The sequence below is a fragment of the Limulus polyphemus genome, unplaced genomic scaffold (genome assembly GCF_000517525.1).
Source record: "Limulus polyphemus unplaced genomic scaffold, Limulus_polyphemus-2.1.2 Scaffold282, whole genome shotgun sequence".
Lineage (NCBI taxonomy): Eukaryota > Metazoa > Arthropoda > Merostomata > Xiphosura > Limulidae > Limulus > Limulus polyphemus.
The window spans coordinates 688,001-714,087 of NW_013665892.1; the positions used below are offsets into that span (position 1 = coordinate 688,001).

General features: G+C 31.4%; 1 protein-coding gene across 2 annotated transcripts in view; it reads right to left on the bottom strand.

Moving 5' to 3' along the window:
* The window catches only part of LOC106457024 (urease accessory protein UreG-like), a 41,394-nt gene that overhangs the window by 1,914 nt on the left and 13,393 nt on the right, over window positions 1–26,087 (bottom strand). For both annotated transcript variants that reach the window (XM_013916408.2, XM_022382831.1), the window contains 5 exons: window positions 23,709–23,842; window positions 18,406–18,530; window positions 17,322–17,418; window positions 16,767–16,914; window positions 7,649–7,752 (listed from right to left, as the gene is read on the bottom strand). In XM_013916408.2, coding sequence (XP_013771862.1) covers window positions 7,649–7,752; window positions 16,767–16,914; window positions 17,322–17,418; window positions 18,406–18,530; window positions 23,709–23,842 — 608 coding nt within the window. The remainder of the gene's footprint in view (window positions 1–7,648; window positions 7,753–16,766; window positions 16,915–17,321; window positions 17,419–18,405; window positions 18,531–23,708; window positions 23,843–26,087) is intronic.

Consider the following 26,087-nt stretch of genomic DNA (forward strand, 5'->3'; position numbering starts at 1 on the left):
TTCTCAACAGTTCATATTTCTTAAAATCAGAAATGAGAAATTGTAAAAGTACAGGCGAGTTATTAAATCTTAAAGTAGTATTTAGGTCTAATAAAAGGTATATTATCACAAATATTCCAACTTAATAATACATTACTGAAGCATAAATCAAAAAGTATCAAACTAGTTATTTGTAAAGTTGGTTAATTAGTCTCCATTCCTGTTTTAGCACAAAGCTGCATAGTGGGCTATCTGCACTCTGACCAGCACAAGGATCCAAACCCATGATTTTAGTGTTATAAGTCCATAAACTTACCCGTTACCCATCAGATAATGGGTAATTAGTGAAAGTTTCTAAATGATTAATCATTGGTCTCATTAAGGTAGTAGTTGGGTGAAACAAAGGTATTATCACAAATTACTACAAATGTTCACTATTTTCCTATTTAATACATTAAAGTATCATGTAAAAAAAAAATTAAAGCAGTTCTTTGTAGAAATGAGCAATTAGTGGAATTTGATAACTGATTAATCATAGAGCTCATTAATATTCAACTAATAGATTATTCTCATGAAATCAATCTTCCTATTTGCAGCTATATTATTTTTTAAAGACATTTTCAAACTACCCTTCATTTAGTATGACTGACAACCAATAATGTTTCTGCTCGTGATCAACATTAGCACATTTTGCAAAAAACAAACAAAAAAAAACAACTTATCTTTGCAAACCTTTCTGGCATAAATTTTTAAAGACAATCTGAACATTTCATACATAGCAAATCACTAATGTCAAGATAACTACATTGTCAACATTATCTTTGTTCTTAAAATATGCAGTAGTCCACTATTAATCTTGTGTATATAAAATGATGAAAACATTTTACTATCACACTGATAATACCAATAATGCTTTTGTCTAAAACATACCACAATTGCAATTACAAATGACTAAGTAGTCATTTAGCCAATTTGTTTTTCAATGCTGTTTGAATACAATAGACATAAAATTAATATTCAATAAATAGAGATTTGAGTCATCATAATATTTTGCCATCATCTACTGATGTCTTCTTATCAAAGAACACTTCTGTAGCTTTCAAACAGTTATATTTATTTAGGCAAGTATTTCTTTGGATTTAACAAAACACTTTCCTGACTGAAAAATAACTTAAAAAAAAACGCTCTTAGCCCTATCATTTGTTCATTTTCAGAACTTCTAATTGAATCCTTTTGGTCAATGCTACAGAGCTAAAGATTTCCAAAAGGAAAGAGAGGGGACCAAGCTACAAACTGGTTCCTACACACAAGCCAACCCTTGCTTTTGACTAGAGCTGGGTGATTAGTGTTATTTGCTAATCAATAATCAATGGCCTCATTAATCGATAATAATCAACTGAATAATTAGTACAGTGCTCCTCAAACCATGGTCCTACAATCAAGCAACATAGAAAAAAAAAGGTTGGCACAATGGTACTGCCATACAGTTGCCTTACCTCTAGTCAGCAGTTCCAAAGAAAAAAGAAAAAAGGATAAGAGAGAAAGAAAAGATTGGTAGTTGGTGCTGCCAGCCTGTTGCCTTCCCTTTAATCAGTGGTTCAAGGTAAGTGACAATGGTGGATAGCCTTATTAGATTTGTCATAATAAAGGTCAAGCAATATTTTAATTACTTGTGTAGTTGGTAAAACTGAAAATAGTAATAATTGAAATTAGGATTTTGATTAATCGATCATTGGAATAATTAAAAATAATAATAATAATTGGATACATTAATTTAATTGTACTTTCAATTAATTAGTTAACATTACGCTAATCAATGAACTGCTCACTCCTACTTTGGCTGTTTGAATCCATAAAGATTTACACAGTCTTTCCTTAAAAGGTTTACTTCTACCTTTGGTGTGGTTTATTAAGTTTTACCCCTCCATAGTCTACTATTACCATCTTATTATACTGCACTTTGTACTGAAACAATGTTAAGAAAATGTTTTAAAAATTGTGTGCTTTACTAATACTTCAACCTGTGTATATAATTGTTATGACACCTAAGCTACTGTCTGCAAGTTTCATATACCACTGATAATTTCAACCATTCATAAACATTTCAATTCAGTCCAATCAAAATATCTTACAATACTCTTGCTAAAATACAACAGTTAAAACTGTTTTTTATTTCAGATGTAGTATGAGCCTCCCCATTACCCTTATCCTGACATGAAAATTTACTTCCTGCCAAATATTTCAATTGAAACATTCTCTCACCAGTATTAATGGTCTTATAGGCCAATAATAATATGTCGTATGTACATAATTAACTTCATATAACAAAGTTTTAATATCCAGACCAATTCCTATATTTTCATTCATATGTGGCATAATATATATAGATATATATTTACATACTGTGAAACAAGTACATATAGGGAGCAGAAGGTTAAAGTTAACAATATGAATATATTGAAGGAAATATTATTTGAAGTTGTAGTGTAAGTTGAAGTGTAATTTTCTTATAGTTCCTTCATTACAGACTTGTGAAGTCAATAAACAGTAGTTATAAAAAAAAAGGTAACAAAATCCACTGAGCTCTAATGTAAACTATTTCAAAATGTTATAAAAAAAACCAAAGCTAAAAGAACCATTAAACAATCATATGAGCATATAAATATATTTCATTCTAATTTCAAAAGTGACACTTTGGTGCAAACATTTTATTCAAAACAAGATCTTACCATCAAGAGAACACAGAAAAAAGTATCAAATCTCTGAGAAAGATCACCACTCTACACTAAAACCATCAGAAAAATAACTGACCATTAACTCTTGGTTAGTAATGAGTTTGATACCAAGCTTAAAGTAAAATTAAGAGATAACTAGTGATACAAGTCAGAATAACTGTCAAAATATTAATAACTGACTATAAATTTGTGGATAGTAATGAATGCATAATAAGCTTAAAGCAAATTACAAGACAACTGGTGACCTAATATCAAAATAAATAAAGATATTAATGAGCACACAACAAGGGAAAATTCACACTCAAAACCATCCAAGAACTGGCAACATCGATGACCTCAAGCTTTTGGGGGTCATGAAAACAAGAGTATGCTTCAGATATTTTCTTTTAATGTTTCACTCCATAACTATTGGATAAGTCAGATACTAGTATTTAATAGTTGTTACAACTCTCAGATGGAAGGATGCTTAATGTCATTAAAGCTGGTCCTTTTAACCCTTTCGCAATGGGCTCGGTATAAAATAAGAGTTCTTATACACACTTGCACACGTTAAGTATTTATCCTATAACTTTTAATGCAGGATGTGTATCTTCACAAAGTTTGGTAGACTTTTAGTAAACATTACAAGTCTTTTATAAAAAAAAAATCTGATTGTTTAATGAAGTACTTTGAATAAAGATTTGTTTGTGAATATATTAAGTCTGTTTCATTACTAGTCCGAGAGCAAAGTGATTTTCATGTTATGATAAAAAAAAACTATTCTTCATCCCAAAAATCACTAATATGATTTATGTAATCTCTAAAACCTCTTAAATACATTTAAAAGATTTGTTTTCAATAAAACTTTATATTTCATGTGTTACTTTCTCTACCCTATCTCTTTACGGGGTCAGTCAATTTGACCAAACTCATAACCACCAACAAAAAAATCAAAATAAATCTAATTAACCTTTTTTTCCTTTCTAGAATGATTTCAAATTGTAACATAAACTACATTTGTTTATCCTATGTAGTTTAAACTCGTAACAGTATACGTCTATTTATACTTAAATTTATTGTTTTATTGCTCCACGATTGCCCTTTGACCAACTAACTGATCACTTGGGGAATGTGGAGCTCACATTACACTATTGAATTACATTAACCACAAGCTACTCTGAGTCTGAGCTGCTCGAGTTCATGCCTTGTGAAACATTTTTATTATATTATTATTATTATTTATTTTACCTAATTTAACCTTAACTAACCTAAAGAGATCCTTAATTTTACATTTTAGTTACTTTTATAATAATAAATAAAGAATAAACAAGAAATATAGTACTTACCTGGGTCTTCTTTTACTTTTGCTGTCGACAACACTTAACCCAACTTCTTCTTCGTTTTTATTATACTAATGGTAGTAATGCACTAAATTTTTATTTAATTAAATAATGCACCAAAGAACATAGAATAATAACATGCAAAAAGCAGACAATTTCCCCTAACTGTCACAAATTTTCTGGCTGTCTGCAAACATAGTTACAAATTCATCCAAGCTAGTCATTATCTTTGCAATGGGAACGAAGCTTGTACTAACTGAGAATTTGATAATTCTTTGTTCAGAAAAAAACCTAATATAATATGTCAATTTATAGATGAAAAACCTTGGCTTTCTAATGGTTATACATAATATAGAATTAAATATAAGAGAGAGAACTATTAACAAATCATGAAAGAGAGGATGTGACAGGTGGGTGTGGCAATAGGAGTCTGATTTTCTATTTCATAGCTCTGTAACCAAGCAAAATTGAAGGCTATAGAAATTATGGTTTGTCTGAGCAATGACTATTTTATAGTGAGTAATTTAGATTATATTTCATACTTATTAGAGGGGTGGTGAATAAAATAGAGAAGAAGGAATGCCTAGAGAAATATGTCACATTTCTCATATTAGGGTAAATTCAGGATTTTATAAAATATTGCCTTATAAAATTAAGAACTTAAAACTTATATACTATTAAAATATGGATTATTAGCCATGATTTTATGCTATACTAATTGGTATAACATAAAAAAAAATATCTAATTAAATTTTGAAAATTATTTGCTAAAAGACCATGACAAGTGCAGTTAGACAGACCTGATGTGAAAAGGTTAAATGGGCAGCAAGATGAATAATGTGTTGTTCATTATTTCAACCATTCACTCTCGAAATAATTTCTAAATGAATCTGATATGCTTCCTATGATACCTTTCCAATATAATCCACTGGGCAGTGTTGATGAACTGGTCAGTTAAAGTCTGATACAGCAATAGTAGTAACATGTGTGGACTAAATAGGTTCTCCTATTCCATACATAATAGCAAATGGAGTTCTTAGCAATGAATTTTTGAGATGTGGCTGGTTTGATCTTTGTATTTACTAACTTTTTTCCAAATGTTTTATTGTTATTGATGTTCTTTTCAACCTCATTGATTATTTTCACTAAAATAATCCCAATTCCGACACCAGGGTTTTAACATGTTTTATATTTAGTAAAAAATAATGACAAGTCCAGTCAACATAATGGCAACATATTAACTTACTTGTTCTATAATGTCTGCTACAAGTTATATTCACTTATAGGTCTAATTTCACAACTACACTTACTTGCAGAATTTCGTTATTAATTGATCAATAACAAAAATGTTTAATACCCTTCAGACTAAATGAATCATAGAGAAACAGATGCAATAACATTCACTGCGTAAGTCACCAGGAAACACTGAATTGTATCAATCATTGACTAAATACTCATTAATTGATTGAGTTTTGTATTATATCATTTCAATATACTACATGAAATTTCTAGATTCTAGAAAACAAAATTTTAAATTAGAATATTAAAAATATAATTTAAAACACAACAATAGATAGTTTTAATGAGTAGATAAACAATACAAAGTAAAATTGCAGGCTTTATTTTGCACCTTAAATAACCTTAAATGAATTTACCAATGTTCCAAACTAGACCTTACATAAAATATTTTTTATGTAGATGAAATATAAAGGAGAGCTGGGTATATAGAATTTGCATCCTACACTAGACTAGAGGGAAGGCAGCTTTTGGGCTACTTTTTTTTTTTTATTATTTTTTTTTTTTTATTTTTTTTTATCAATGAACAGCAAGATTGACTGTCCTGTTATAATGATCACATGGCTGAAAGTGTGAATATGTTCAGTCATAAAGATTCAAACCCATGATCCGCAAGTTGAGAGTCAAGCCTCTCCTTGTTAGAATGTAATCACAGAAACAACGAGTACGGTTTCATGTTAGATGGTTTTTGGTGTATATTTCTCAGACTTTTCTATCGACTGTGCAATTTTACAGTTTGTTTCTTTTATGCTATAATCACATTCAGAAACTCAGGTTTAAAATAAACAAGTATGGACTTCTGAATTATTATAATTTACATTAAAGTATGCATTGTGAAAGTATATTTTCCCTTTAAACTTAATTTGCATAGAATAAGTTGGTAGTATCAAGAATACAGTACAACACACTGACATAGAAAAAAATTATGCAAAAAAATGCTACATAAAATTTAAAGTTATTAACTAATGAATATTCAGAATGGCTAATATGCTCGCAGGCTAGTTTGTTTCCATACTACCTAAACATGGAAGAATGGATCTATGTTATACAATACAAATATTGTTACAGTATGAGCACTTTCTGTTGTACAAGTGTAGTAATTAAAGAGTCTATGCATGTTTGACTAACAGTCTTATAACTAGTAAGAAAAAAAGGAAGTGACAAAAAAAACAAGAAACACACTGACACTGAAAATACCAGCTATACCTTTATACAGTTGATATGATGGGCACTTTTCCAATGATTCAATATAACTAATAAGGCACCACATGAAAATTTTATGTGTAAGATACATGCACTAGCTGATGCACATTTGAAGAACAGTAGTTGATTAAGTGCTGAAAGTTTAATAAACTTTTAAAGCTTTTATCATTGTCATTTTCTTCAAGTTGTGAAAGATAATTTGTAGTTGTTTTTTATTTTTTTTCCTTACTTTGAACAAGTACAGTTCTCCTATGATGACACAGACATGTTATATTTTCATTCATCTTTTACCTTTGAAAAATCCCTCAAAATTACCTACATACAAGGCACATTTAGTTATGGTCTTTGACCTAAACTATGTATAACAACCAACTGCTTCAATCAAAGTGTTTAATATTTTAGTGTAAAATATAATAATTATCTTATATACAATTTGAGTATGATATCTTATATATATCATGAACCATAGTGTCTGTCCAAGCAATCTGTCTGCCATTTACGATGGCCATTTCTCAAGCTGTGCACACAGGCAAAGTTCAACATACACTTTTGAAATGACAGGAGAACAGTCATGAATAATGTTGATGCCAAATTTTATTTTGCAAGCATGATATTCTACACTAATTTGTTAGGAATTAATCACACTATCGTTCACATTTCAAAATGTAATGTAACTTAAAGAATAAAAATATAGATTTACTATATGTTGTTGTTGAGTGGCTTTTAGCATGACTGAAATGCTCAACAATTACTTTTTGCAGTGGGTGGTATAAATAGCTCAGAGCTTTGGCTCTGAGTCAAACCAAGAGTGCAACACAATAAAACTTTTTAAAGTCCATGAAACAATTTAAGTTGATAGATTAACTTAAAACTTTTTCTGGTACTGGGGAAGGGTACTTTTCTTGTGATTCAATATGTTTATTTCAACAATAGATTAAAAACTTTTGCCAAAGAAATCAAGTTTTACAAATAGCAAAAGCCTCTCCAGCTTAGGACCTCATACTAACAACAATCTATGTATAATAATATTTTTCAAGTTTGTAAACTCTCTACTTTCCTCCAAAAAATTAAGAATTAATAGTTACGAGAGCCCAACTAATATTCCTATGAACTTGCCTTTAAGTCAGCACCTACTGCTTCTGCCAAATCAGTTTTATTGATTACCAACAAGTCGCTTTCAGTTATTCCTGGTCCTCCTTTTCTTGGAATCTTGTCTCCTCCTGAAGGTTATATGGAATAATTTAAGACATATCAAAAGTAAAAAAAAAAATTAAAAAAAAGCTCTATGGATTTTGCCCATAACTTTACTTAATGTTTAATGCAACAAACAGTATCATACAGAATTGAAAAAGTTAAGGCTACAGAGACAGTTCAATTAACACTCAGGAATCTTTGAATGTTTGCTAGAAGAAAAGAAAATCAAGAGGTTCACATAACTAGGGACTATTATTAAGAATGATCATGAAGTTTCTTGTAGTGAGAAGCATAAAAAGTCTAGGGCTAGAATGTGTTTATAGGGTGCTAAGGTACAGGAAAATGTTACAGCATGCTTTGATAGTTAATAATTTCTGGTACCAAAAAATATTCTCTTTTTGTAGTACACATATAAGCACACAGTGATGAAAATTATAAATAATATTTTCTTCAGAAGATTAGGAATAAAACATACATGTGGCCTTTTCAGGAGTGCTCCCTCAAGCTAGGTGCAAAATTTCTTGAGAAGTTTAGGAACAAATACAAATGTGACCTTTTCAAGAGTGTCTCCTTAGATACACACAAGAATGAATTAATTAAACTAGTCCTTATATGAAAGATTACAAGAGACCTGCTTAGAGCAAGAAGTATACTGCTTGGACCTGTGGGACATTTTTCAAGAGTACAGTGGACTCCACTTACACAGACTAGATAGCAGAGTATTTAGAGAAGCTGCAAAGAATTTGATTAAAGATAATTTAAATTAAGCTTACATAATGTGTAGGGAAAATAGAAAAGACATAGTAATTGGATTAGAGCTGGGTAATTAATGTTTTTTTCTAATCACTCATGAATCAATCTACAGCTTTGTGAGCCAGTGAATTATTATAACATGTTCTAACATAATATTAATTTTCCTATTTTAACCTAGTTTTGTTTTCTTTAAAATAATTTTGGAATTACCCCTCACTTCATATGATAGACATCTTCTGGAATTTACCATGTGCATATTTAAAAAAAAAAACTATTTTGTCACTAAAAATTAAATATTTCTGCACACTTTTTTTTATTAATTTGGACATTTCTTATTTAATGAATTAATCACTAATGTCAACTAGAGATGACCATGCAGTCATATATTTTATTTGTTTTTAAAATACGCAGTAATCATCCACTGTTCTTATGTAATCAAATAAGTTGATAGTTAAATAATGAAAAGATGTTATTCTATCACCAATAAGGGTAATAATGTTTTAGTTAAAACATATGACAACTGCACTTAGAAATAATTAAGTAACCAATTTATTTATATATGTTGTTTTAATAGGATGTACAATAATATTCAATAAAGTTTTCAGTCATTAGAATATTTTGCAGTCACCTGGGCATAAAAATCTTGCAAAACACACATGTAGAAGAATGTATGACAGGGTGCCACAAGAATTAGTATACTGGTGCATCCAAAACAGAGGAGTGCCCAAAATGCTGATCACATTAGTGAGAGCCACTTATGAAGGAGTAACAACAATCATGAAGTAACTATATAAGACCATGATTATACCAGTACACCTCTTCAGAACTGAGACCTGGTCCCTGAAGAAAGAAGACTTGTTGATAAGAACAGAAAAGAGAATGCTGGTTATTGAGAGAGTCATCAACAAAGAGCAGAACAAATAAACAAAGTAATGAAATGGTAGGAGACTATAGAATCGAGGAAAAGGCAAGAAAAGCGAGGCTGAGGTAGTTCAGTCACATGAAGAGATGAGAAGAATAAGCATTAAGGAGAGCATTAGAGCTTCCAGTAGCCAGCAAGGAAAGAAAGGCAAAGCCAATAAAGCATTGGAAGGATGGGATCATATAGGACATAAGTGATAAAAGAAATTACAGAAGACCTGGCAATGAACAGAGATGGCTGCAGGAGAGTAACACGTGTAGACAAAAACCTTGATGAAGGAAAAAGCCAAAGTAAATGATTATTTTGCAGTCACCTACCATACGCACTAAACAGTAAACTTAACTAAGCTTATCTGGTTTGATGATAATTTCATCTAATTTCATGAAAATAAAAAACAATGTTTACAAACACTGCAACTGAAAAAAAATTCACATCTATTAAAAGTAAGAACACTAATTTCAAACAAAAACCAAACATCAACAAAATATCTTTACTAAATATTAAATACTTTCCACTCGTGTTACCTTTGTTTCGTACTGAAGATGTATCATACATACAAGTTAATGAAACTGCACTGTTTAGCATTTAGAAACAATGAAATATTTATTTATTTATTAATCATTTGTTGCAACACTACTATGTACATTTTTCCAGGCTTGTTATTCCAGACAATTCAGTATTGTTTTACATGTTCATAAGGGTGTTCACAATAACACTGGAGCCTTAAGTGTTGTATGTATAACTAAGCAGTTACTCAGGTGCTTTGTATCCAACCAAGGGAAAGAATAGTCAAAACTCATCATATCTATAAGGTAGATGCATACTTAGGTAGGGTAAAAACCTAGTACTTTTGGATATTCTTCAAGTATCATAAATTTAAAGTCAAACAATGTTAAACAATAAAAAATAGAATAATATCAATTTATTTTATGAAAAAAAAACAACTTTTTATACCTATAACTTTATTTTACAAGGTTTGAAAACTAATAGGGAATGAATAAGAATAAAAATAGTAAGTCTATTCAGATAATATAGTATTATTATGTTAACAATTGTCTGTAATAGCTGAAGTAATTTTTAATTCTTACAGATAATTAGATCAGATAATTATTTTAAACTTTAATAATATGAAAAACATCTTTCTCAAGAGATTCCCAACTTCTAAACAATGAAAAACCAATTTTGTAACAAGTCTACGTTATAAGATCTGTCCTAAACAATACTAATTTTGATGAAAACAAACCTGAGGACCCCTCCTATTGATCCATGCCTGCTTACATGACATTAAAAAATACAGATATTGAATAGTGAAAATGGAGATAGAAGTGTCTGAATCCCCTAGACCCCTCCCCTCATTCCGTGCCTACTTCTACAACATTAAAGAATGCAGTTATGTAATCAGAAATCAGAAGAAAAAAACCTGTAAATTTACACTTCAGTTAATACTTAAGTAGCTAAAAAATTAGTGGTGGTTGCTGTCAGCCATTTGCCCTCCCACTAGTCAACAGTTCAACATTAGTGACAATAGCAGGTAGTCTTAGTAGCTTTGCAATAACAAAGATGGGACAAGCAAGTTTGATGGCAGTGTAAACCAAACTCAAAACCCTCTACACACTAGACTGCCTTTCCCCCAAATCACCAGGTTATGGTGATATAAAGCTGAACAAACTTGAAGTAAAAAAAAAAACAACTTATTATGCTGAAATTGGGTTTTGATACCCCCAGGAGACACAGCATATATAGCTCATTATGTAGTTATGTAATTAATAACAAAGACACTTAATAACACCATTTCAGTCATTTGGAAAGTTAAAACTACTGAAAATTATAATTATAATCAGAAACCCTAATTTTGATCAGTTGATTATTTTAATGATAATTGATTTGATTGTATTTTTGATTAATCTATTGTTGGAATAATTGAAAACATTAATAATAATCCAAACAACTAATTTTGATTAGCCAATTAATTTTGTGATATTAAAACATTCATGACGTCGTGCTCCACCTGTGGTACATATGCATATTTTCTGTTGGACATTGTGAGCCACCTGTGGTACACAGCACCCATAAGATATAACTGTATCTCATATCTCCAAATTCCTATATGAAGCATTTATTTTATACAGACAGCTATAATAAAGCCAAACCTTCCATCATGTATCACTAGTGGAGCACGAATGCCATGTTGAAAGGACAATTGAAATAAAACGAATTTACATGATTAAATCACTATTTATTTTAAAATTACATCTGGAGATTGGCATTAAATTTTTCATTGTGAGTAAGTGAAGCAAAAAAAAAAACACTAATTGAGACTTCTTTCATAAATAAGAAAACTGTTATGAAGACTGTAATATAATAAGGATAGAACTATTATCATCCAAGGTAGGGATTATTTTATCTAATGTCCCTTTTTTTATGCCCATAAAATTGTGAAATATTCATAATTCTTCTAAAAAAAAAAAAAATTAGGATGAAAAAAGGAAAAAACATTAAATATTATGATTATGTGATTGATAGCCAAAGTTTAAATGGGTAAAGACAGGGCGTCATGTACCACCGGTGGTGCACTCAAGAGAAAGTTCCAAATGCAGTCATTCTGTCATAAAACATAACATAAAGCCATAAAATTAGCTGTATTTAAGGCAGAGTTCACAATGAGGCCTTATGTTTCTATTGCATAATTAGAGAAATCACGCTGTGAATGTGCTAATCAATTTCACTACCCAGCTCTAGATGGGATACCTAGGACAGAGGGGGAGGATGATAAAACAGGCCTGCAAATTCAAACTTCATAAAAATTGTTTTGATTTTAATAAAAGATTTTTCATAATTCAGCTATGCAGATTTTTAAAATAATATTAATTTTTTTTCTATCACATAAGGATTTTTGTTTAAAATCGAGAAGAAAAAAAACTCTTACTTAGATCAAATTATTATTTTGTCTAGCACAATGAATGTTTTTTTATTATTATGTTTGTTAACAAACTGAAGAAAAGGGAAGAACATTGATGTCAAATGAATATGCATCCTCATTCATCCTGATTTTTTTTGTGAAATCTATGTCTTTTAGTCACAAAACGACATGTTGTGTCCTTTTTTTATGTATTTCATCTGGAGCATCTTGTTTCAATGACCAGCAGTAATCAGCCATCATGCTGATGTTCCACCTTCCCTTATACCCCCTTTCCATTTCCTTGATGTCTTGATGAAACCTTTCCCCTTGTTTTTCATTGACAGCACCGAGATTTTCAGGGAAATAGTCAATACACAAGCGTAAGAAATGAACTTTCAAGTTTATACTACAACACAACTCTTTGAATTTATCGAGTATGTTATTGACACTATTTTCGTAATTTGGGTCCTTCCGTTTCCTAAAAATACGTAAACAACATCTTTAAAGGCAATCCACACTTCTTTTTCACCTTTCCTCATTGTCCTTTCGAACTGTTCATCCGAAGTCAATTTCCTAATCTGAGGCCCAACAAAAATCCCTTCTTTAAGTTTCACTTCTGAAAGAGATGGGAATTTCCCATACAGATACTTGAAACAGTCACCATATGTCTAAGGCCTTTACAAACTGCTTCATCAAGCCCAGTTTTATGTGAAGTGGAGGTAACAGGACTTTCTTAGTGTCAACCAAATTTTCACATTCAATGTTTTTCAGTCCTGGTATCAGGCTGGCTCTACGTGGCCAATGCTTCTTTATCCAGTGCTGATTTCATGCTCTACTATCCAATTCACGGCAAAAAAATGGAAACTTTGTATAATCGGATTGTTGACCCAACAACATACAAAGGACTTTTAAGTCTCCACAAAGTAGTCAACCATGTTCTTCGTACTTGACCTTATTAAGAAGTTCGAGATTTTCATACAGATACATATATGTTACCATCGTGAAGGAGAACACTTTGAGAATTCTTTTGGAGGAATTAATGAACAATCGCCACTCCCTTGGTTCATAGACTACAGCTTCTAGCATTGGTATTAATTGAGCAATATTGTTGCGAAAAGTATGGTATAAACGCTTTCTCACAATTTCTGTACCAGTAAAATGATGTCCCTGGAGAAAGTATGTTCTTAGCCCAAAGTCTGGACCCCAAAATCTTTGAAGAATCCTTTCGATGGCCCAAATCATTAAGTTCACCTTATGTGAAAAGTTGTGGTTCACCAGACGTTTCAGGTTGAAAACAATTCCTATCATCATTTCTACTGACATCAGATTCAGAATCAGATGATACTGTATCAAGTCTCCAGTGTAGTAGGTTCAGGTACATCAGATCCATGAGCAACAGGTCTTATAGCAGATTGAAGGTTCAAATAAGAAATATTCTTTTTATTTTTGGAATATTGGAGCCTTGAATGTTACATGAGCAAAAATAAGAGTCATCTCTGTTGTTTCTAAGCTCATGCCAAACCATTGGAATTTCAAAAGGCAAAGACTTTTTCTTACCTTTATTCCATTGTCTCAACTCCTCGACACAAATGGTGCGAACTTTGTGCCGAGCCCATGATTTGTCTTGGTCCCCAAGTTCTATTCCAAAATACGCGTAATACGCTTTTTTGATGATTTTGTATTGTTTGGCTTTATTTCTTTAGAACAAATTTACAGCAAATATAATAGAATATGTTTGAGTCATTTACACAATCTCTTGTTGCCATAGTGATGAATAAATACTATTGAAAAGAAAAAAAAATTATGTCAAAGTGCATGTGCAAACAAATACTAGCTAGAAATGACATGTCATGCTGCCTGTTAATCATTTATATACTAGTGGTGTGTTTCTCAATAAGACTCTCACATTGTGATTGGTCTAGAGAAATCTATAGCCATTTGTTGTCAACATTTTAAGCATAACAAAATGTGACCAGATTTCAATGAAAATGATTCAGCTATGTAAAAGTGCATATGACGTTTGGTGAAAAATCTGTATGTGATGGAGAAAAATGGATATCATTTTTGGATTCAATGTATAGGAATTACTATAGAACATGTAAAAATATCAAGACAATAAAACCATCGCAGGCTTGAGTAAAGTAAAAAGAAGTTAAATAATTGTTCTAAAGATACCTTTGACACTTCAAGATAAACACAATACATTCAAGAATAAATTTAGTTGTTATTATTCTAATGCTAATGAGGTGGCTCTTTATATCTGGAAAGAGCTGCAGCTTGTTGGGAGTGAAGACAAAAACATAGTGAAGAGGTTCAATTTATAAAAGATATAATCAGGGAATTCAAGAGTATATTTTTTAATTGGCAATCATTGCAGGCCATGAAATCAGTAAGGAAATTGTAGAAATGTTACTATTAAGGATATTAATAAAACAATCATAACAGAATTGAATTTTAAACAAGTTGATTGGGATTATATGAAGGCTTCTTCAACTGATTCAGGATTGTTAACCACTGATGAAGTTCTGGATTAAGAGTTGAAGTGGGGGAACATTTAGAAAAGTCACCATTATATAATTAGGTATCATGTTCTGCTACATTTTATCAAGAAAATTTAAGTTTAAATTTCAGAAAGTCAACTTTGAGACAATAAGACAAGATTAATAATAAGTTAAAAGATGATACAACATTAATTTGAGCAATGTTTTATAAATAACTTGCTTTTAATTGAATGTAGGCATATTCCTGAAAAGAAGAAAAGTGAAGATCAAACGTAAATGACTTACTAAAGACATAAAGGACAACAAATAAATAACACAAATTTGAATTGAAAGACAAGTTAGAAGATTTACAGACTATATAAAAGCTAGAGATTTGGTTAGAAAATAAATCAAGAAGGGTTTTGTGAGAAACAGTTGGCTAATAACTGTAAAACTAATGACAAATTTTAACTGTGTAAAGGTAAGCAGAATATTCAAATGTTAATTGGGCCCTTAAAGGATTATGACAATGATGGCAAGTTGTTATTAATGTCAGAAAAGGCTGAGCTTTTAAATGTCTCCTTCTCTTGTTTTACTGAAGGATGTTAGGAATACTCCTGACCTTGAGCATACTATGGAAAATACTGGTGTTAACCCGAACCATGTTGATATTAATCTCTTGATATTTAGTAAAAGATAGATATTAAAAATAGATAAGGCACCCAGACAATACAATGTTTACCTAATAATTCTAAGGGAGATTAAGATCAACTATGCAAAGTCCTCTTTCATTTTTTGTTGGTCAGTAAACAGTGGTCCCAAGAATTTGAGAGCTGCAAGTGTTATTCATATTTTTAAAGGGGGCTGTGAGTCAGTTAGTCTTACTTACTTATTCTGTAGTGGGAAATATTCAAGTCCGATTCAAGAAGTTTTGCAAAATCATTTAGTGAAATATGATATCATGAAAGAAAATCAACATGGATTCACTGAAGAGAAATCTTGCCTTACTAATCTGTCATTTTTTTTGTTTTGAGATTATTACTTGTTATCCAGATGATAAAAAGCGTGTGGACTTTAAAATAGTGAATTATATTTTCAGAAAGGACTTGGATAAGATGCCACACAGTAGATTACCTAAGATCTTGATAAAAGTAAAGGAAGGATGGGTTTAACTTTGACATTTCTTGAGTAGTGCCCAATTTCAACCTTTGAGTACCAAATGGTCCCTGGTTATCCATATTAATTTAATTAAAACCATAATTATCTGGTATAGGCAGATTAATATAGTGATAGTTATATCACCTTCCATATATAAGACCTGCTACTGTGTGGATCTCTTTAGAATCATTGAAGATCCAGATATTAGCATAGAACGGTGGAGGATGGGAGCTTTACTTATATATATTTTTTTTATTAATTAATTTTCTTTTCTTGTGAGGAACCACCTTCCTACACCTGGCTGTAGACAGCAAAAGGTGGTAAAGATGTGTGATGTTATGGGCTAGAGTACCCAATCTGCTTTTTTTCCCATGTGAGGCTGGCAAAGTTGAAGTTAAATTGGATAGACAGAGTTCCCCAATGCAATTTGGGTTTTAATTATGCCAGTACCTCTAAAAACCTGGGCACATTATAGGCCAATGTCCTGTCAAAACATGTACTATGTTCCATCATCACAACAACTTTTCCAATCGTTGTTTGCCTACCTATTATTATATTAGCATAATGTGCTTCCTTACTCAAGTATGAAGAAAAAATTATAACCTAAAAGTAGTAAATGCATCATACATTTAGTATTTAAAAGTCAGTATATCTAAACAGTGATAAAAAAGTTGGATTATGTGTAAATTCAATCTGTAATATACATAAAAATATTAGCATAATTTGTGCAATGACTTTGAAACATACTATATTTAAAAATATGTTTGCTACACAATGAAAGCTTAGTTTTAATTATAAGAAAAAGTGACCATTAACTAATGAATGTACCTGCTACATCAATAACATAGATGATATAATCTGCCAGCTCTCGACTAAAGTTTGCAGCAAGGTTATCCCCACCAGATTCAAGAATAATCAACTCTGGATTGTGGCTTTTGGTAAGTTCTTTTACAGTTTCCATGTTCAATGAATAGTCCTGCAAATATGAGTAGAAAACCAAGCCAATGGTTTACTGCAAAAAGTAAACTTTATACCTATCAATTACAGAATTTTCATCAGATTATATTACTCATACCATTTGATGAATACTATTTTGGAACTAGAGGATTTGCCTAATCAAAGCACTTTTATTTCAATACTAAGAATGCATGGATTTTAATTAATAACAAAGAAAGCTTACAATTCATATAAATCAATTTATAAAGTGACAAATTCTGTAATTATGAAAACAAATATTATATATAGACACACAGACACGCATACCAAAGATTAAAAGCAACTTAACTGTTTTAAATCATTATTTAACAAGTAATTAAAATAGAACAAGTACAGCAGAGCACCACTGACAACAAAAGCTGATGAAACTATACAAAGCAGGTTTACCTCTCTTATGGCAGCATGTGGACAACCTCCAGTTTCAACAGCTCTCATTTTTGCCTGTGGTAAGGCTTCATTTCGAACCAAAAATTCCCAATCTTCTCTAGAAAAACAGATATATCAAATAAAACTGTTATAGCACTACATAAAATGAGGTATGAATCTAAAAGCTAGTACATTTTTGGGACAGTTAAAAAGAAATCTACACAAGCCAATTTAAATCAATAACGATTAATAATAATGCAAGAGATAATTATGCATGTTAACTGAATATATCATATTTTCAAAACTGTATGTTATTAGAATATGTTTTCTTTATAAAATTCCATACTTCTTTCTTGTTTTAAATTCTTTTAAACAGTTTAAACTATTTATTAAAAAGAGAAATGAAAGGTAAGTCATAATATCATAATCAGATGGTTCTTTTATTTTATCCTCTAGTACTACAACTACAACAATCTTTTTCTAAGTAATCTCTTTGAACATAAAACTTACAAGTTATATATTTTGGTAAGATATATAGCAAAATAATTAATTATACGAAGAAACAAACAGCATATTTTTCTGAAGTTACACTTTTAGATGTTTTTATAATTTTAACATATCTTCAAATAGAATGAAAAACATTTGACATGTACTCAAAAGCAAATATCAGGGAACAAAACTTTGTTACATTTCTAATCACTATCTGTTATTTCTTTGATATGAAGAATTAAATTACCTCACACCAAAGTATCATATAAAATAGTTTTAAATCAGAATAATGACATGAATGCAAAATAATGGGTACAAATTTCACATAACCAAGAACTGTACAGCTAACATTAAACGTTATAAATTAAAAAACCCATTGAGTTTATAATACATAAACTTAATCTGTACTGTTCCAGTGTTTTCTTTATTAATAATTGTATGGAAACATTTTACTTGAGATAAAAATAATTGCTCAGTTAAAATAGGATTAAAACTTGGGATTAGGCCATTACATTATTTATGGATCCTTTCTATTCTTCACTAAAATTACATGATTTTGTGAGGAAATGAAAAATTCCCAAATAATATTAGAATGCATTTGTTTTGAGAGACATACCGGGTAAAAATATCATTGGTCACAACACAGATGTTTTGACTTTCTCGAAGATGTTTACATAAAGCCAGAACTAATGCAGTTTTTCCAGATCCAACTGGTCCACCTATTCCTACTGTGAAAGCTCTCTGTGAGAATAAAAAAAAATTATAATTATTATAATAAAAAAGAGAAGTTAGTAAGAGTTAATCATAAAAACTAAAAATATTGTTAAGTATTAAAACAAAGTTTTAACACATTTGATAATACAGAAGTTTTAAAATGAAAAATACAAATACATACATAATCAGAAAAAAAATACAATAAAAGCATGGATAAACAAAAATGCTAACATTATATGTTCCAACATTATTATATCAAATTATCTGATATTAAACTGTGTGAAAATTAACATCAATATTGATATATAACAAACTTTCAGCAGTGCTGCAATACTTCACATCAAGAGTGAGTAGTTCCACTCTTATAAATTATGTTCTCTATCATTATTAAAATTAATATAATATACTTGCAGATATTTTAAACAAGTATTACCAGGTCATAAATCATAAGGATTAGCTACTCCATAGTTCATTAATAGAATCCAGATATTACAGCATCTTGCTCCTGAAAGGTTTTGATGTCATAAAGCAAAATTCATTGTATTTAGCATGCAATGTCCATCATTCTCTGTATCTCACCAAATTTCATTGTTACCAATGCAGAATTTTTTCGAGCCGTACACCATATATGGCACACTCACATTCAAATGCCGGATAAAGACCGTACTCTATACAGCAAATCAGTAGTCAATGGGTTAAAATAACCTAAATTGATGATTATATTATACTCATCTAAAGCATGTTTCAATATGATCTATTTGATTCCCATACATTTCCATGTTCTTTAATTTGTGCCTGCAGCCATTTCATGGTGCATTTGATATAGCCTTGCTTGCAGCAAGAACAAACAAACTATATTTGATGTCTCAAGAACCACGTTCATCAATTCCTAGAGAATTTAAATAATACACAATCCACAGATGCATGCCTATTGTCCTTATCTTATTACTATTTTCTACTTTTAGAAAAACTGTAAGCTTGGTATGTGTACAAGCTTATATCAGATGAACACAAAAACAGAAATGATACCATTAAAAACTTCTATTTGGAACTATTTTGAACTAGAGCCCCTACTTGAAACTTAACAGCAGACTATTGAATATTATAAAATTTTTCTTTGATATTCCCATTTTCATAATCAACGACCTTTTACATATTTATGTCAATTCTTTAACATTTTGACATTTGTTTAGGCTTCTGGTTAATTTATTATATTTTTCTTTAATTACTTGACATGCTCTTCCATTTAGTCATGTTCTTTAATTACCATATTTGTCCAATTATAAGGCAATGTTTTTTTATTAATAATTAAGCTGTAAAGTTCATAGCTGCCTTATAACTGTGGCCGACAACAGGCCACTTCCCCCTAATCCAGCCTGTCACATCCATGAATGTCCAGATAGCATCCGTCTATGCACGCGTGACAGATGTTCGCTCAAGGTCATCACTAATTCTTGCAACTAATCTACCTGCAGGTTGTTCAGTTATAGCATTGATTTTGCAGACCTAAAAAGGATGTTATGGCACTCAATTTTTTTCCTTCCCATGGTTTCTGATAATGGCGTTGCCTTATATTTGAGATTGCCCTATAGTTGGGTCAATACAGCAATACTTTTTTCAGATTCATGGACCATTGTTAAAATATTTCTTTAGTATTTTCATTTCAGTGTCTTTTTCAACTGTAATTATATTCCCAATACCAATTTTTTAATTCAGTACTTTCAGAGAGTTCTTTTAAGATTTACAAGTTCCTGACACATATACATTTTGGAATAACCAAAAATCATAAATCACTATATCAATACCACAGAATTTCACTATAATTTATCAGGCTTAGTAACTAAGCTGAATTTGGGTCTAAAAAAATATAAAATTTCAAACTCTTACCTTACCTCTTGGAATCTAGAATAAAAAGAAAGAGTTTGCCATGAAAATACCTCACAGAGGCTGAGAAAGCCACTAGGGGTAAATTCTGAGCCTTTGATTGGTTATACATACGTCATTGGGTGAAGTAGGTGTATGTGAGAAAGTATTTTCAAAAACTGACCACCTTGGTTGATTCAAAAAAATATATTAATATCTCAGAAAACAGGAAAGATAGGAAGTTCTTATTTTATATTCTAGCTTGTCAGTGTCCGTAATTTATATAATTGATAAGAAACTATAACTTTGTATTTGGACATCACAAACATCTAATTTGAACCAATGCTGCATTCAACATACCACTTGAGACACAAAAATCGATATTTAAGATTTTTTTCTAATATTTACCTTTAAATTACAAAATCAATATATAACAGTAAAATATGAATTATAATCTACAACTTGATACCAAACTTATTGACATACATTCGCTGACATGCCCTTTGACTTCTGACCATAGGAAGACCCACACCAAGAGAACTTAATTAAGAACTAAAAACATAAATAATATTAACATTTTATCTATTAACTACATTCTTATACATTGATAATAAAGTAGTTTAATTAAGTTTTGAATGCAACTCTGTAGAAGGTTACGACTTGCACACTTTGAACTACCCAATGCAAAAGGATTAAGGCTAATATATTTCTCATGCCAACTATCCTGAGGCTAAAACATTAAAAAAAAAATTACACCCTTGCATGTGCTGCTGCATAACAATTTAACCAACAATAAATAATAATATATTTTCATTTTTTCCTTTTAACATCTAGTTTAACTGATTTAGTTGGCATGTTTTCAAAATTGGTCACTAGGGCAAATTTGGTTCATTTTATCTCGACTGTAACATAGTCATCCACATGTCATGGTCATCATCTGCTTGTAGCTGCTCCACCTAGGAGATTAGCTGTCAACACTCACCATGCTCATCTGTCCTGTGTCTCTTGACTTCTGCCTCACATTTACCATCTTCAGTTATTAGTTCTACCAAGTAGACAAACTTGTCCACTTGTCCTGGTGTGTGACCAATCACTTTGATGTTGACTCTTCTTCTTTTACATCTCTTCTCACAACCATGGTTTTTGTCTTCTTTAGATTCATACTCAACCTATACTGTAAATTTATCCTATTCACTAAGTCCATTATTCTTTGTAATTCTTCCTCTGACTCTACCAGTATCACTGTATCGTCAGTGTACCTCAGTGTCACTATATTAACCCTTCCAATTCTTATTCCTGAAAGCTCATCTATCTCTCAAAATATCTGTTTTGTGTAAAAAGTTGAATAGCTTTGGCAAAAATATACAACGTTATCTTACACCATGCTTAACACTGAAAGTATCTGACTGACCTTCCACTAGATGAATACCTGATTTTTACTCCCAGTACAGGTTCTGGATGAATCTCACATCTCTACTGCCTAAGTCACACTTGGTTATCACATCTATTATTATGCCTTATGCTCTTTTGGTAACTTTATAAATGTAGATTGAATTAAATCACTAGACAAATCACCAGATCGGCACATTTTGTGTCATAAATTCGTTACAATCTTTATCTCTGTCTCATCCCGGGCCTTTAGATGTTCTGTTGTTACTTCACCAATATCTGGTGTTTCCCTGTTTTTCTCATTTTTAGGGCATATAACACTTCCTCCTTCATAATGGCACTTTTTTCAAACAGAATTTTTCTATCCTTATCTTTGATACATCCACTATCTGTCCTTATACCCATTTTTCTATCAAAGAATGATTTCACCTTTTGATGCATGACTCTAATCTAATGGTTCTTCTCAAGTTCTAGGACCTCATCATACATCTCACTATACCTTTTTTTTGCTTCCTAACTTGCTTTGTTATCTTTCTTTCAAATTTCATCATATTATCTTTTCTCTCCATCATCATCAGTAGTATGCCATCCATCATCCAAACTTTGTCTCTTCTCTTGACACATTTTGGAATTATTTTTTCTGAAGCATACCTAATGCTTTCTTTCATTTTATTGGTTTACTATCTCTTGCTTCACATCCTCTACTTGTTCTATTTATTCCCATAAGTGGGACTTGTATCTGTTATTGACCTCCAAAGCATAGATTTTCCTGATATCTTCATCTTTAAGTCTGTTCAGGTCCAACTGTTCTTGAAGTTTTTTTCTTTAATATTTTTATTTTACGATTGATTGTTGTCACAAGCAGGTTATGATTCAAATTTACATCATCACCAGTATAAGTATGAATTATTCTTTATACAGTTTCTAAAGTGCTGCTTTACCATCACATAGTCTATTTGATTCTTGTGAATACCTCCTGTGCTTTTCCATACGTATGATAATCTTACAGTTGTTTAAAAAGGCATCAGTTGTCATGAGATCGTTTTCTTGGCAGAACTGCAAGAGTCTATCCCCTTTCTCATTTCGTGAACAAAGTCCATATTGCTTCACATTATTTCCAAATTTTCCTGTGCAAATCTTGGCATTTAAATCACCCATGACGAAAACTATGTCTGCTGATTTACATTGATTATAACATCTTAGTATATCATCATAGAACAACTCTTATTTCTTACTCACTATGACTTGCCTGTTACACACCTATGTTAAAATGGGTGTGGGTGGGATCACTGGTGCTCCACAACTCCTCAACTCCCACTTATGGTTCCAAGTAGTTGGCTGTGCATGCCATACCCCAGTATCTCCACTCAATAGTGGTGCAAAACTAAGTGTGGGGAACCAGTTCAATGGTGAGGCAGTTTGGGGATGTTAACCCTTAAATTCTGAAGTGCATGAAGACAGGATAAGGCAGAGGAAACAGAAGAAACTAACTAATTAGAGGGACAATGGCTCTGAAGTTGGATGAGAGCAATGTGTGTGACACATCAAAGGCACAGTTTTGATACTTACTAGAATGAATAGCCAGTCACCTGTGAAGAGTGTGGGACCTCACACAGTATAAGGCTCAAAGAAAGTCAATGTAGAGCTATGCTACATAGAGTAGAAGTAGATAAAGAAGGCTAAGTACCCTAAAGCCAAATCTGTTGTAAATAACGACAGGGAAGAATGTCATGGTAGTGGTATCAATTATTCAAAAACAGCAAGAAATCAGCAATATAGCATTCACCCAGCTCTTTATGAAAAAGACATGCATTTTCTAATTTTAACAATACTTGTAAGCAGTGTTGAACAAGAGCATTAGCTACAGAGTATCTGAAGTATTCTTTAGAACATGAAGTCAAACTGTGTTCAAAATTTTAGAAACTTTTCTTAGATTTTAGTAAATATACTTACCTGATTCCAATCTTTTCGGACCTTGTATTTGTCTCTACTTAAGTAACTTCCTGGTGTTTCCATATGCTCATGTGTATGACCATGTTCATGACTGTGTTCATGATGAGAAGCTTGATTAGGTTGCATAGATCCAACTACATAAAGGGTAAAACAAAAAATTCACACATTTTATTTGGGTTGGTAAATTCTGCAAACCTTTTTTGGACAATAGTAAAATAAAATTAACTGAAGAATATAGGTATGCACACACACACACACACATATATATATATATATATATATAGAGAGAGAGAGAAGAGAGAGAGAGAGAAATACACTATATAAAGCATCTACCTTTATTTTCCAAAAATAATAAATGATAAAACTTTATGTAGAATTAAAAAGCTTATGACCAATAAGTAGTTGAAAACATATTCCAGTTCAACATTTACACTGCACAATCACAAAGGGGTAACACAAATTGATATTTATCTGAATAATTCCATCACTCTAGAAGGCCAATCGGTGATACAGCAGGTTTGATCTGGAAAAGCTTTTAATGTTGTTTCTCACCCCAAATCAGTTGCTAACTTAACATGAAGCCTTCCCAGTTATATGGAACAAACAGAGGGTTGACATTACTGCTGAAGACCAATTTGGCTCCTAGTCTCTAGAAGCTCATTCATTCTGCCATCAAGATGGCCAGGTATCCAGAAGAACTTGATGAACAACGATAACATTGAGAAATGGGCTTTTCATTTCTGAATATCAAAGAGAACTGGGACAGGAAAAACTAAAGAGCTAAGCAAATAAGTATAAATGGTACAATTAGTACACCATTTAGCTTTTATGAAATCCAGAATAAGTGTGATCATGTACAATTGATGAGTGAACACAAAATCTGTAGAAGGACTACTGTGAGCAACAATATTTACAGCTAATCATAGTAGAGCCCAGAGAGTCACCTAAATCTGATTCACCTGTAAAAAAGAGCTATGGAAGGAAGGTTTGAGAGGTGTTTATTAAAGAAATAAATTCAAAGTGGAATGGGCATCTATCAGAACATAAATTTTGACAGTTTGGTCACTTTTGGGAAGGGTAACTAACTGCTATGTACTTAATAGCATTGTAAAAAATTAATACAGATTAATCCAGAAGTTAACTTACCTGCAAATTTCAAACAGATACTCACCTCTTTGCACCGTAAAGAGCTATTCCCTCATGTGCACTGACGTGTACATACTTGCACATGAAACAAGCATGGAAAAAGTTCCACCTCTATAGATGTGAACATGTATTGTGCCAGCCTATGATGTAATAATCACTAGACTATAACTCTCCACCAATAGGAAGGCAACATGTTCTTCATGCACAGTATTCCCCCTTAGCAATAGCATCTCAACATATGCTCATTACTTATGATGTAAAGTAAATGCAGCATAAATGAAGAGGAATGATTAGAGGTGATGCAGGGAGGTCAGTATCTATCCGAGATACATTTTTAGGTAAGTAAACTGTTATCTTCAGCAACATAACCCACCTCTCTGCACCATAAAAAGATAGAATCCTACATTGAAAATGGTAGCGGGCTGGTGCAAAGAAAGAAATTACAAAGATGAGCTCATTTCTAAAAACAGCAAGAGAGACAAATAAAACAGAAAGAGAGAGTCCATGAAGTATGACATCCAGGAAGTGGAGAGTAGACTAGTGGAGCAGCATTTGGTGGGAGACCACATTTATATCAAGCAGGAAATACTCTTAAACCAACAGAATTGGTAAAGAAAAATAAATTATCAAAATAATCTTTTGCTGGATGCTAAAATGTCATGAAGGTGGGTGAAATGTCAGAGTACTCAACGAGATCCAAATAATTTTTGCCATGATCAGTATGGTAATCAGTATCTGCCAAATGTGGTAAGTAATTCAGTATCAAGTACAAGCATTTGTATGCTGGTTTATGTAGTGATTGAATCATTTTTAATAGTTTGAAAGTGTCACTATTATCTTATTATGTATTTGGCTCTAAGGAAGTACTACAAAAACACACACACAATTTACACATTTATTTATTTCAATTTTCTTAATTCTCTGTTTGTATAGCTGTGAAAGCCTCAAACTTCTGTTTTTAGCACTGTCCCATGTTTTATTTGCAGGACTCGAATCATACAATAAAATTTCTAGGCCTAACATTACAATTCTCATTAAATAGTATCTTTTCAGCCTTCATAAAGCACCTGAATTTTGTCTTTAGTCTGTTTTGTACAGAAAATATTCTTTCACAATTAACACTTGTTACATAAAAGCATAAAGCTATTTGACACAAACTTGACATGTTAGGAAATTAATCACCATACGGTTTAATAATCCTTTCATATAAATGTTCAGTTTTGGAGTTTATAT